We start from the raw sequence: 14639 nt of genomic DNA, 5'->3' as shown, positions 1-14639 counted from the left end.
GAACAATTTGCAAATTCATCTGGAATAAGAAAAAACTCAGAATAGCTAAAACTATCCTTAACAATAAAAGAACTTCTGGGAGAATCACTATCCCTGAACTCAAGCAGTATTACAGAGCAATAGTGATAAAAACTGCATGGTATTGGTACAGAGACAGAGAGATAAACCAGTGGAATAGAATTGAAGACCCAGAAATGAACACACACACCTATGATAACTTAATTTTTGACAAAGCAGCCAAAACCATCCAATGGAAAAAAGATAGCATTTTCAGCAAATGGTGCTGGTTCAACTGGAGGTCAGCATGTAGAAGAATGCAGATCGATCCATGCTTATCACCCTGTACAAAGCTTAAGTCCAAGTGGATCAAGGACCTCCACATCAAAGCAGATACACTCAAACTAATAGAAGAAAAACTGGGGAAGCATCCCGAACACATGGGCACTGGAAAAAATTTCCTGATCAAAACACCATGGCTTATGGTCCAAGATCAATAATCGACAAATGGGATCTCATAAAACTGCAAAGTTTCTGTAAGGCAAAGGACACTGTGGTTAGGACAAAACCGCAACCAACAGATTGGGAAAGGATCTTTACCAATCCTACAACAGACAGAGGGCTTTTATCCAAAATATACAAAGAACTTAAGAAGTTAGAAAATGGGGTTCAGAGCTAAACAAAGAATTCACAGCTGAGGAATGCCGAATGGCTGAGAAACACCTAAAGAAATGTTCATCATCTTTAGTCATAAGGGAAATGCAGATCAAAACAAGCAGGAGATTTCACCTCACACCAATGAGAATGGCTAAGATCAAAAACTCAGGTGACAGCAAATGCTGGCGAGGATGTGGAGAAAGAGGAACACTCCTCCATTATTGGTGGGATTGCAGACTGGTACAACCATTCTGGAAATCAGTCTGGAGGTTCCTCAGAAAATTGGACATTGAACTACCTGAGGACCCAGCTATACCTCTCTTGGGCATATACCCAAAAGATGCCCCAACATATGAAAAAGACACGTGCTCCACTATGTTCATAGCAGCCTTAATTATAATAGCCAGAGGCTGGAAAGAACCCAGATGCCCTTCAACAGAGGAATGGATACAGAAAATGTGGTACATCTTCACAATGGAATATTACTCAGCTATCAAAAACAATGACTTTATGAAATTCATAGGCAAATGGAGGGAACTGGAAAATATCATCCTGAGTGAGGTAACCCAATCACAGAAAAACACACATGGTATGCACTCATTGATAAGTGGCTATTAGCCCAAATGCTTGAATTACCCTAGATGCACAGAACACATGAAAGTCAAGAAGGAAGACCAAAATGTGAATGCTTCACTCCTTCTTTAAAAGGGAACAAGAATACCCTTGGCAGGGAATAGGGAGGCAAAGTTTAGAACAGAGGCAGAAGGAACACCCATTCAGAGCCTGCCCCACATGTGGCCCATACATACACAGCCACCAAACTAGATAAGATGGATGAAGCAAAGAAGTGCAGGCCGACAGGAACTGGATGTAGATCTCTCCTGAGAGACACAGCCAGAATACAGCAAATACATAGGCGAATGCCATCATTATACCACTGAACTGAGAACGGGACTCCCGTTGAAGGAATCAGAAAAAGGACTGAAAGAGCTTGAAGGAGTTTGAGACCCCACATGAACAACAATGCCAACCAACCAGAGCTTCCACGGACTAAGCCAGTACCCAAAGACTATACATGGACTGACCCTGGGCTCCAACCTCATAGGTAGCAATGAATAGCCTAGTGAGAGCACCATGGAAGGGGAAGCCCTTGGTCCTGCCAAGACCGAACCACCAGTGAACGTGAATGCTGGGGGGAGGGTGTTAATGGGGGGGAGTATGGGGAGGGGAGTACCCATATAGAAGGAGAGTGGGGGCTAGGGGAGATGTTGGCCCGGAAACTGGGAAACGGAATAACAATGGAAATGTAAATAAGAAATACCCAAGTTAATAAAGATGAAAAAAAAAAAGAAATGTGAATACTTAGGTAAAAATAATCTAAGTGAGGAAATGAAGGGAAAAGGAGAAAAGTGTAATTTGGAAGACAGGAAAGAGAAATATAGAAGGAGGGAGAAAATTATGGGATACTCTTTAGAAAATCATATTCTGAACTATCATCCCCTAATAAACTGTAATTCATGTAATTCTGCATGTGAATATATACGAATGTAAAAAATAAAATTTTCTACCCTAGGCTCTCAACAAACCAAAAATCATCTAAAATCTACACCAACACTAGGCAAGAGAAGCACACATTAGAGTTCTTGGTCAGGATTGTCTTAATAGAACCCAGAACATAACTGATTAATGCTATTGCAGTTGATCGTTCCCAAGAGGTGGAAAGTAAGCTATCATTGCTGAAGACATGTTCTTTATCACAAGCTCCAAAGATCCCTGAGCTGGAGCTGTTCTCAAAGCCTCCTCCCTAAGGACCAGCATTTATGGTACCAGCAGTTGCCATACCAGCTGTCCAATAAGAGAAACAACCAACAGTCCTACCCAACTATCATGCCTATAGGAAGGAACAAAAATCTAATCTATTTCCTTTCAAAATCAGTTTGGCTGACTAGAAGTCAGGCACAAAGAAACTGAACGCCATTATATTGTTCGATAAACATAACTCAAAGTGTTCATGTGCAAACATTGATTGGACATTGTTTGTTTATTTTGCCCCTCCCTTGTGAACTTTAATATTTACCAAACTAACCGCTGCTAATGCTCTGAAACTCAGTCATACACAGCACTGTTAACTACAGGATTCCCAGAAGCAGCACCAAGGCTGGAGTGCTTTAAGCTTCTGAAGATGAGGTTCTGTATCCTATTGCTCTTTGCCAGTATCTTCCTAACCTCGTGGCTCTCTACTGCCAAAGGTGAAGTAGGTAAGCAGACACAGATTTGAAATATGCATCTTTTAGTCAAATATATTTTTCTGTTGTTTGTTTATGAGAATACTTTTTATTTGCTTTTAATTTGTTATAAAATATTGGAAATAGAAAAGATATAAGATATTTTAATGAAAAATTAAAGAACATTTTAATGATAAAACTAATTGTTTTATGAAGTTTCTTGTAAGCAATCAAGGAATAAGATTTGATGAAATGAGTTTTTCACTGTCCTCTAAAACTCTGTACCCCACTTTTAATCGGGATTTTGGTTTGTTGATGTCTATTTTCTTTTGTTCTTTGCAAATTTTGGATATTAGGCCTTTGTTAGATATGGAGTGGGTGAAAAAACTTTCCCAGTCTGTATCCTGCATTTTGCCTTATGGACAATGCCCTTTGCCTTACAGACGCTTCTCAGTTTTATGAGGTTCCATTTAATGATTTTTTTTGCTCTTAGTACCTATATTATCAGAGTTCTGTTTCAGAAGCTCTCTCCTGTCCCATTGAGTTCACAGTTATTCTTTCTCTTCTATTAAGTTCAATGGTTCCGGTTTTATGTTTAGGACTTTGATTCACTTGGACCTGAGTTCTGTGCAGGATGGTAAATATAGATCAATATCCATTCTTTTTTAATGAGCACAGAACCAAAATTTCTCTCTTTTTTATTGGTTATTTTATTTACTTACATTTCAAATGTTATCCCCCACATGCACCCTATTGCCTCCTCCCTCCCCCTGCCTCTATGCTCCCCTACCTGAATATTCACTCCTGCGTCAGCAGTCTAGCATTCCTCTATCCTAGGTCATCAAGTCTCTACAGGACCAAGGAGCTCCCCTCCCAGTAATGCCAGATGAGGTAACCTCTGCTACATATCAAGCTAGAGCCATGAGTACTTCTGTTTACTGTTTGGTTGGTGGTTTAGTCCCTGGGAGCACTGGAGATTCTGGTTGATTGATATTCTTGTTACTCCTATGAGATTGCAAACACGTTCTTGCCCTAACTTCCACATTGGGGTCCCTATGCTCAGTCCAGTGTTTGGCTATGTACATGTACATCTGTATTGGTCCAACTCTGGCAGAGTCTCTCAGGGGACAATTATACTGGGCTCCTGTCAGTAAGCACTTCTTGGCATCAACACTAGTGTCTGGGTTTGGTGTCAGCAGATAGGGTGGATCCCTAGGTGGGGCAGCCTCTGGATGGCCTTTCCTTCAGTCTCTGCTCCATTCTTTGTCCCTTTATTTCCTCCTGTAAGGATTTTGTCCCCACTTATAAGAAGGACTGAAGCAACCACACTTTGGTCTTCCTACTTGAGCTTCATGTAGTCTGTAAATAGTATCTTGGGTGTTCCGAGCTTTTGGGCTAATATCAATGAATGATATCAGAGAGTGCATATCATGTGTGGTTTTTTTGTGATTGGGTTACCTCACTTAGGGTGATATTTTCTATTCCATCCATTCACCTATGAATTTCATGAAGTCATTGTTTTTAGTAGCTGAGTAGTACTCCATTGTGTAAATGTAACACATTTTCTGTATCCATTCCTCTGTTGAAGGAAATCTGGGTTGTATCCAGCTTCTGGCTATTATAAATAAGGCTGCGATGAACATAGCCGAGCAGGTGTCCTTGTTATAGGTTGGAGCATCTTTTGGGTATATGCCCAGGAGTGGTATAGCTCGGTCATCAGGTAGTATTATGTCCAATTTTCTGAGGAACCTCCAGACTGATTACCTGAGTGATTGTACCAGATTGTATCCCACTAAAAGTGGAGGAGTGTTCCTCTTTCTCCACATCCTCACCAGCATCTGCTGTCACCTGAGTTTTTGATCTTAGCCATTCTGACTAGTATGAGGTGGAATCTCAGGGTTGTTTTGATTTGCATTTCCCTGATGACTAAAAATGTTGAACATTATTTAGGTACTTCTCAGTCATTCGATATTCCTCAGTTGAGAATTCTATGTTTAGCTCTCTACCCCATTTTAATAGGGGTATTTGATCTTCTGGAGCCTAACTTCTTGAGTTCTTTGTTTTTGTTGGAGTTAATTTTATGTCCAGCCACTTTGTTGATAAACAACTGTTTATCAGGTTGAGAGTTCTCTGGTAGAATTTTGATGTCACTTAAGTAAACTATCTTATCATCTGCAAATAGCAATATTTTGACTTCTTCCTTTTCAATTTGTATCCCTTTAACTGCCTTTGTTGTCTAATTGTTTTGGCTAAAACTTCAAGTAACAGTAAAATAGGTAGGAAGAGAGTAGGCAGCTTTTTTAATCCCTGATTTCAGTGGGATTGCTTCAAGTTTCTATCTGCTTAGTTTGATGTTGGTTACTGACTTACTGTATATTGCTTTTATTATGTTTAGGTATGGGTCTTGAATTCCTGATTATTTCCAAGATTGTTATCATGAAGGGGTGTTGAATTTTGTGAAATGCTTTCTCAGCATCTAATGAGATGATTATGTTTTTCTTTGAGTTTGTTTATATAGTAGATTACATTTATGGATTTCCTTATATTGAACCATCCCTGAATCCTTGGGATGAAGCCTACTTGATTATGATAAATAATTGTTTTCATGTGTTCTTGTATTTGGTTTATGTAAATTTTATTGAGGATTTTTGCATTAATAATCATGAGAGAAATTGGTCTGAAGTTCTCTTTCTTTGTTGGGGCTTTGTGTGGTTTAGATATAAGCATAATTGTAGATTCAAAGGACAAATTGGGTAGTGTTTCTTCTGTTTCTATTTGGTGGAATAGTTTGAAGAGTATTGGCATGAGATCTTCTTTGAAGGTCTGATAGACTGCTTATATTTCTTTAGGAATTATGGAACTGTTTAGATGGTTTATCTGATCCTGGTTTAACTATAGTACCTGATATCTGTCTAAAAAATTGTCCATTCCCTGCAGATTTTTCAGTTTTCTGGAACATAGGTTTTGTACTAGGATCTTATAATGCTTTGAATTTCCTCAGTTTCTATTGTTATGTATCCCTTTCCATTTCTGATTTCATTAATTTAGATACTCACTGTGTGTGCTCTGGTTAGTCTGGCTAAGGGTTTATCTATCTTGTTGATATTCTCAAAGAATCAGTTACTGTTTGAGTTTTTTGTTTGTTTTTGTTTTTATTTTGTTTTTGATTCTTTGTACAGTACTTTTGTTTCTACTTGGTTGATTTCAGCACTGAGCATGATTATTTCCTGCAGCCTACTCCTCTTGAATGTATTTACTTCTTTTTGTTCTAGAGCTTCAGAACACCTTTGTTCAAGTATACTGTCAAGCATCTATTAAGTCCTCTTTCCAGTTTCTTTTTGGAGGCACTGAGAGCTATGAGTTTTCCTCTTAGCACTGCTTTCATTGTGTCCCATAAGTTTGGGTATGTTGTACCATCATTTCCCTTAAATTCTAAAGGCTTTAATTTCCTTGTGTATGTCTTCCGTGACCAAGTTGACATTGAGTAGAGCATTGTTCAGCTTCCATGTGTATGTGGGCTTTCTGTTTTTGTTGTTATTGGAGACCAGCCTTAATCCATGGTGATATGATAGGATACAAGTGATTATTTCAATCTTCTTATGTCAGTGGGGTCTGTTTTGTGACTTATTATATGGTCAATTTTCAAGAAGGTACGAGGAGACACTGAGTAAAAGGTTTATTCTTTTGGTTTAGGATTAAATGTTCTATAGATATCTGTTAAATCCATTTGGTTCATAACTCCTGTTAGTTTCACTGTGTCTCTGTTTAGTTTCTATTTCCACGATCTGCCCATTGATGAGAGAGGTGTGCTGAAGTCTCCCACACTTACTGTGTAAGGTACAATTTGTGCTTTGAGCTTTAGTAAAGTTCCACTTATGAATGTAGGTACCCTTGCATTTGGGGCATAGATATTTAGGATTGAGAGTTCATCTTGGTGGATTTTTACTTTGATGAATATGAAGTGTCCTTCCTTACCTTTTTGATGACTTTTAGTTGAAAATTGATTTTATTCGATATTAGAATGGCTACTCCAGCTTTCTTCTTCAGACCATTTGCTTGGAAAGCTGTTTTCTAGCCTTTCACTCTGAGGTGGTGTCTGTCTTTGTCTCTGAGGTGTGTTTCCCGTAGGCAGCAGAATGCAGGGTCCTCGTTGCATATCCAGTTTTTTAATCTATGTCTTTTTACTGGGGAGTTGAGGCCATTGATGTTGAGAGATATTAAGGAATAGAGATTATTGCTTCCTGTTATGTTCATATTAGGATGTGAGATTATGTTTGTGTGCTTTTCTTCTCTTTGTTTTGTTGCCAAGATGATTAGTTTCTTGCTTTTTCTAGGGTGTAGCTTGCCTCCTTATGTTGGACTTTACCATTTATTATCCTTTGTAGCACTGGATTTTTGAAAGTTATTGTGTAAATTTGGTGTTGTCATGGAATATCTTGGTTTCTCCATCTATGTTAATTGAGAGTTTTGTAGGATACAGTAACCTGGGATGGCATTTGTGTTCTCTTAGGGTCTGTGTGACATCTGTCCAGGACCTTCTGGCTTTCATAGTGTCTGGTGAGAAGTCTGGTGTAATTCTTATAGATCTGCCTTTGTATGTCACTTGGCCTTTTGTGGTTACTACTTTTAATAGTCTTTCTTTGTTTTGTGCATTTGGTGTTTTGACTATTATGCGACAGGAGGAATTTATCTTCTGGTCCAATCTATTTGGAGTTCTGGAGGTTTCTTGTATGTTCATGGGCATCTCTTTCTTTAGGTTAGAGAAGTTTTCTATAATTTTGGTGAAGATATTTAGTGGCCCTTTAATTTGGGAGTCTTCAGTCTCTTCTATACCTAACATCCTTAGATTTAATCTTCTCATTGTGTCCTATGTGTCCTGGAAGTTTTGTGCTAGGAGCTTTTTGTGTTTTACATTATCTTTGACAGTTTTGTTGATTTTTTCTATAGTATCTTCTGCCCCTGAGATTCTCTCTTCTATCTCCTGTATCCTGTTGGTGATGATTGCATCTATGACTCCTGATCTCTTCCCTGGGTTTTCTATCCCCAGAGTTGTCTCCCTTTGTGCTTTCTTTGTTTGTATTTCTTTTTTTAGATCCTGGACAGTTTTGTTCCATTCCTTCACCTGTTTGGTTGTGTTTTCCTCTAATTCCTTCAGGGATTTTAGTGTTTCTGCTTTAAGGGCTTCTACTTGTTTAGCTGTGTTGTCCTACATTTTCTCTTAAGGGAGTTATTTATGACCTTCTTAAAGCCTCCATCAACAAGATAAAATGTGATTTTAAATCTAGATCTTGCTTTTCCAGTGTGTTTGGATATCCAGTATTTTCTTTGTTGGGAGAATTGGGCTCTGATGATTCCAGGTACTCTTAGTTTCTGTTGCTTAGGTTCCTGTGCTTGCCTCTCACCATCAGGTTGTCTCTGGTGTCAGCTTGTCTTGCTGTTTCTGACAGTGGCTTGACCCTCTGCTAGGCTTCTGTGTCAGCACTCCAGTAGAACTGTTTTCCTGTTTTCCTTCAGCCGTTTCTGGAAACAGGTGCTGTTCTCAGGTGTGTAGGCACTCCTGGTGACTGTCTTTCAGCTCTTGGCTCAGGTAGGAATCCAAAGGTCCTGCCCCTGCTGCTCCTAGGTCCCTGCTTCCAGGGGGCACAGATGTCACTAAGGGATTCCCTCTTGGGTCAGGAATGTGGGCAGAGGGCATTCCCCTCTGATTTCTCATGAGTGTCTGCACTTCTGAGGGTCCAGCTCTCTCCCCCACAGGATTTGGGTACAGTGAGCTGTTTGACCAGTTCAGTTCAGTTCTGGGTGCAGAACAGGACCGCAGGTACCTGCCGCTAACTGTTCCTATATTCCTGTGTCCAGAGGCACTATGCAATTTCCTCTTGGACCAGGGATGTGGGCAAATGTGGGTAAAAGTTGCAGTCTGCCCTGCAGTCTCAGGATGGTCCGCACTTCTCTCGTATATTTCTTTAAGGGAGTTATTTATGTCCTTCTTAAAATCCCTTATCATCATCATGAGATGTGACTTTAAAGCCAAACCCTGCTTTTCTGTTGTGTTGCCATATCTAATATTTGCTGTAGTAGAATAACTGGGTTCAGAAGAGGCCAAGTAGTCTTGGTTTCTGTTGCTTAGGTTCTTGCACTTGCCTCTTTCCATCTGGTTATCTCTGATGTTAGTTGTTCTTGCTGTCTCTGACTGGAGCATGTCCCTCCTGTGGGCCTGCAGGCCTGTGATCTTAGGAGTAAGAGTGCTCCTGTGAGACTAGCTCTCTCAGGGTCAATTTTGGGTCTGAGAGTTGTGGGACAGCCCCAGGTCTGGGCATAGGTGGAGACTGGAAGGGTCCTGTCTCAGGCTGCCCTATGGTTCCTGTGCCTAGTACACTCTCAGTGTGACTCTCTTTGCACAGTCACAGGTAAGAACCCTGGAGTGAAAGTTGGGTCTCACCTTTGGGATTAGGAGGAAGAGCATTTCTGGTAGACCAGCTCTCTATAGGCAGGTTTTGTGTCTGAGGGCTGTGGAACATCCCCAGCTCTAGGCTCAGGTGGGCCCAATTTTAAAACAGTAATTATTGTATTGGATGTTAATAAATGTCCCTGATCAACTTCTCCAGTAAGCTGTAAGATATAATGTAACTTCATAAAGAAAGACTTCTGCACATTCTTCAGTCATCTGTATTCTATTTTTCCCTGTCCATCCCAGTCTCTGTGTTTTGTGCAGTTATTTTAATTAATAAAAACTAATTCATGATTCATGTGATTTACCTATGATATGTGTTGGGATTCTTTTTTTTAATTTTAAAGGTAAAGAATTTCACATTTTCCTGTAAGGTGAAAGATATAGCTTTCTTATTCAGTAAGTTTTCCTGTGTAAGTCAAAGGGCACATTTATTTAAAAAGGTGGGGTGTGAAATCTTTATAGCTATTTATAAATTAGACCTTGTGAATATTAATACATAGGCCCAATGAAAGTTGAGAACAGCAATCTCAAAATTAGAAAATAGAAATAATCATTGAAGTTCTGTATGATGAAGTTACTGCCAGGTATGTGAATCATAATCATGAAGTACTATATGTGATGGCTTTAACAGAAAAAAATTTATATCAGAGAGGCAAAAATACATGAGGAAGAGAAGAAGCCTGAGTGATACATCAACAATAGGAAAGTGGACTTGTTAAATGGGATTCTTATAGCTTTCAGTAGAAAAAAAAATAGTATCTGCCATTTAGTTTTCATACTAAATTGTACTCAGGTGAAATATTTCTAATTATTTTATATGTTTCTTTTCAGAAGTGAAATGCTTAGCTCCTCATATTCCAAATGGTAACTACACACCTCACAGGATTAACTACACAGCTGAAGATGAAATACAGTATGAATGTACAGATGGCTTCTACCCTACAACCCAGGGAACTGTTGCAAAGTGTACAAGTACTGGATGGATTCCTGCTCCAAGATGTAGTTGTAAGGTTTAGTCAAATATTTTATCCGCATAGTACTGAAATAAGGCTTTTTAACATGTAAACACATTTAATAAATGGAGATATATTAGCAGCAAATATTTGACTTTTAATTCATGTATATTCCTTAGAAATACTCAACTGTTCAAAATAATATTTTATTTGATACTATATTTTAAATAATATTAAAATTTAAGATATCAAGTAATATTAAATACATAATTTAGGAAATAATTCATAATCTACATCTACTAAATGTATTTATACATTCATAGGTATGTTTTATATTAATGAGTACTTTCAAGAAATGTAGAAAATTGTTGGTTAAGAATATTGTCATATAGGAATTCATTTTACTTATTTATTTGAATTGTAGTAAATATCCTTCAAAAATATTTGCTTTACAATGAAACTTTGTTGTCTGACATTTCTGTCAGCCAAATTTGATGACTTGGCTACTGGCTATGCATCATAGTAATGGTGTCAAAGATTGCTTTGTCTGTCAGTCATCAGAACACTTTGCTGGGATGTATGCTATATGTTGATCATTCTTTCTAGCTGTTTCCTGGTGAACAAGAAGCAATTAGCTTTGCTTTATAACACACTCTCTGACATAATTATCTTCTTGGTCACAGGCAGGTATAAAGGGATGAGACTACCTAGTTGACAAGAAATTCAAGTCACCAGAACTATAAATAAATCTTCCTTTTTTTCTAATTCATTTATTTCAGTAATATTGACACAAAGACAGAAGCATTAATAAGATGAGATCCTTGACCTTTTATTCGTCAATAGTTTTATTTTGCTTGTTTATTTTGTTTGTTTGCATAGAGAGTATTAGGCTTGTAATACAATGTACATATGTACAATGTACATATTTACCATGTACGTAGTGCATTCTGGAAGTTCTATCTCCTCACTTCTCTCACATATCTCCAACTATATAGATAATATTTCATCCTTGTCTATCCGTTTCCCATTTCATAAGTTTAAGCTTTAAAGTATCATATATTTAGTTTATCCCAGTCCACAGGTTTACCACTTCTATTATAATTGTCTTTTGGAACCTGAGTTAATCACTAGTAGGGAAAGAATTGATTCCCCTTTTCAAGCATCTGTCAGCATGAAATAGTTCAGAGGTAAAGGCCATGGCTCCCTGAGATCTTACTCCAGTCACTCCTGGATGCTGTTGAATCATTCTTGTGCAGACTCATAGTGATATCTGTAGTTGTTGAAAGTTAATGATTACACTGGCTATGTAGAGTCCAGGAGATAGTTAACAGTCTAATGATTATTAGACTATTGGTCTATCACAAATTCTAGCTCTAAGAATCTTTCTGTACTTCATCCACATGTTATTAAACAATGAGGTGGATGCTGTAATTGTCGTATTTAATACTGAGCACAGACTCTCCCTATTGCAGTATTTTCTTTACTGGAATCATAGAACCATCATAGTTTACTGGAATGGGAAGGTTTCTCTGATTAATGTTGAGGCTGTTGGTTGCCTATAAATACAGACATATATTTTTAGAAGATTGCTCAACATTATGTCAATTCATCTTACTAACATAATATAGACTCTCCTGCCTAGACCTTATGACACCCCTACCATGGCCTTATGAGTGAGTTTATGATTACAAGTATGGAATCAGTGTGGTATAGTGTGTCTCAATCTCTATTACAGTTGAATTTTACATTGCAAATATGCATAAATATGTATCCGGACTGACTCAGGCCTGAAAATGTCTGAGCTTGAGTTATTGCACAGTGTAATTTCTGATGTTTTCCTGGATAAGATAAAGATGACTAATCTCTACGTATGTTCGTTAAATAACTTTTCTACTTAAAATATAGAGTGCTCTCTTCTCAGGCCAGTTAGTTGGAAGACTGTGCTAGTAATAGTATTCATACTTTAAACCTTGTCTTCTCGGGTTTAGTGCAGAATTCTATCAAACCTTCATAGAAGACCTCATACCAATATTATCCAAACTATTCCACAAAATTGAAACAGATGGATCACTCCCGAATTCCTTCTATGAAGCCACAATTACTCTAATACCTAAACCACACAAAGACCCAACAAAGAAAGAGAACTTCAGACCAATTTCCCTTAGGAATATCGACGCAAAAATACTCAATAAAATTCTGGCAAACCGAATCCAAGAGCACATCAAAACAATCATCCACAATGATCAAGTAGGCTTCATCCCAGGCATGCAGGGATGGTTTAATATACGGAAAACCATCAACGTGATCCATTATATAAACAAACTGAAAGAACAAAACCACATGATCATTTCATTAGATGCTGAGAAAGCATTTGACAAAATTCAACACCCCTTCATGATAAAAGTCCTGGAAAGAATAGGAATTCAAGCCCCATACCTAAACATAGTAAAAGCCATATACAGCAAACCAGTTGCTAACATTAAACTAAATGGAGAGAAACTTGAAGCAATCCCACTAAAATCAGGGACTAGACAAGGCTGCCCACTCTCTCCCTACTTATTCAACATAGTTCTTGAAGTTCTAGCCAGAGCAATCAGACAACAAAAGGAGGTCAAGGGGATACAGATCAGAAAAGTAGTCAAAATATCACTATTTGCAGATGATATGATAGTATATTTAAGTGATCCCAAAAGTTCCACCAGAGAACTACTAAAGCTGATAAACAACTTCAGCAAAGTGGCTGGGTATAAAATTAACTCAAATAAATCAGTTGCCTTCCTCTATACAAAAGAGAAACAAGCCGAGAAAGAAATTAGGGAAACGACACCCTTCATAATAGACCCAAATAATATAAAGTACCTCGGTGTGACTTTAGCCAAGCAAGTAAAAGATCTGTACAATAAGAACTTCAAGACACTGAGGAAAGAAATTGAAGAAGACCTCAGAAGATGGAAAGATCTCCCATGCTCATGGATTGGCAGGATTAATATAGCAAAAATGGCCATTTTACCAAAAGCAATCTACAGATTCAATGCAATCCCCATCAAAATACCAATCCAATTCTTCAAAGAGTTAGAAAGAACAATTTGCAAATTCATCTGGAATAAAAAAAACCCAGGATAGCTAAAACTATCCTCAACAATAAAAGGACTTCAGGGGGGATCTCTATCCCTGAACTCAAGCAGTATTACAGAGCAATAGTGATAAAAACTGCATGGTATTGGTACAGAGACAGACAGATAGACCAATGGAATAGAATTGAAGACCCAGAAATGAACCCACACACCTATGGTCACTTGATTTTTGACAAAGGAGCCAAAACCATCCAATGGAAAAAGGATAGCATTTTCAGCAAATGGTGCTGGTTCAACTGGAGGGCAACATGTAGAAGAATGCAGATCGATCCATGCTTATCACCCTGTACAAAGCTTAAGTCCAAGTGGATCAAGGACCTCCACATCAAACCAGACACACTCAAACTAATAGAAGAAAAACTAGGGAAGCATCTGGAACACATGGGCACTGGAAAAAATTTCCTGAACAAAACACCAATGGCTTATGCTCTAAGATCAAGAATCGACAAATGGGATCTCATAAAACTGCAAAGCTTCTGTAAGGCAAAGGACACTGTGGTTAGGACAAAACGGCAACCAACAGATTGGGAAAAGATCTTTACCAATCCTACAACAGATAGAGGCCTTATATCCAAAATATACAAAGAACTCAAGAAGTTAGACTGCAGGGAGACAAATAACCCTATTAAAAAATGGGGTTCAGAGCTAAACAAAGAATTCACAGCTGAGGAATGCCGAATGGCTGAGAAACACCTAAAGAAATGTTCAACATCGTTAGTCACAAGGGAAATGCAAATCAAAACAACCCTGAGATTTCACCTCACACCAGTGAGAATGGCTAAGATCAAAAACTCAGGTGACAGCAGATGCTGGCGAGGATGCAGAGAAAGAGGAACACTCCTCCATTATTGGTGGGATTGCAGACTGGTACAACCATTCTGGAAATCAGTCTGGAGGTTCCTCAGAAAATTGAACATTGAACTGCCTGAGGATCCAGCTATACCTCTCTTGGGCATATACCCAAAAGATGCCCCAACATATAAAAAAGACACGTGCTCCACTATGTTCATCGCAGCCTTATTTATAATAGCCAGAAGCTGGAAAGAACCCAGATGCCCTTCAACAGAGGAATGGATACAGAAAATGTGGTACATCTACACAATGGTATATTATTCAGCTATCAAAAACGACTTTATGAAATTCGTAGGCAAATGGTTGGAACTGGAAAATATCATCCTGAGTGAGCTAACCCAATCACAGAAAGACATACATGGTATGCACT

General features: G+C 38.3%; 1 protein-coding gene across 11 annotated transcripts in view; it reads left to right on the top strand.

Annotated features, from left to right (window-relative positions):
* Positions 1 to 2745: 2745 nt before the first annotated feature.
* Positions 2746 to 14639, top strand: part of Cfhr2 (complement factor H-related 2) — a 71673-nt gene continuing 59779 nt past the window's right edge. For 6 of the 11 annotated variants that reach the window (XM_063272622.1, XM_006249947.5, XM_063272620.1 and 3 more), the window contains exons 1-2: positions 2747 to 2912; positions 10162 to 10335. In XM_063272622.1, coding sequence (XP_063128692.1) covers positions 2837 to 2912; positions 10162 to 10335 — 250 coding nt within the window. In that variant the 5' untranslated portion in view covers positions 2747 to 2836. Of the gene's footprint in view, positions 2913 to 10161; positions 10336 to 14639 lie in introns of those variants that run through there. The other 5 variants (XM_063272619.1, XM_006249951.5, XM_039091339.2 and 2 more) reach the window with 4 other exon arrangements.

This window comes from Rattus norvegicus, chromosome 13 (assembly GCF_036323735.1).
Source record: "Rattus norvegicus strain BN/NHsdMcwi chromosome 13, GRCr8, whole genome shotgun sequence".
Lineage (NCBI taxonomy): Eukaryota > Metazoa > Chordata > Mammalia > Rodentia > Muridae > Rattus > Rattus norvegicus.
This window is presented reverse-complemented; position numbering and strand designations above follow the sequence as displayed.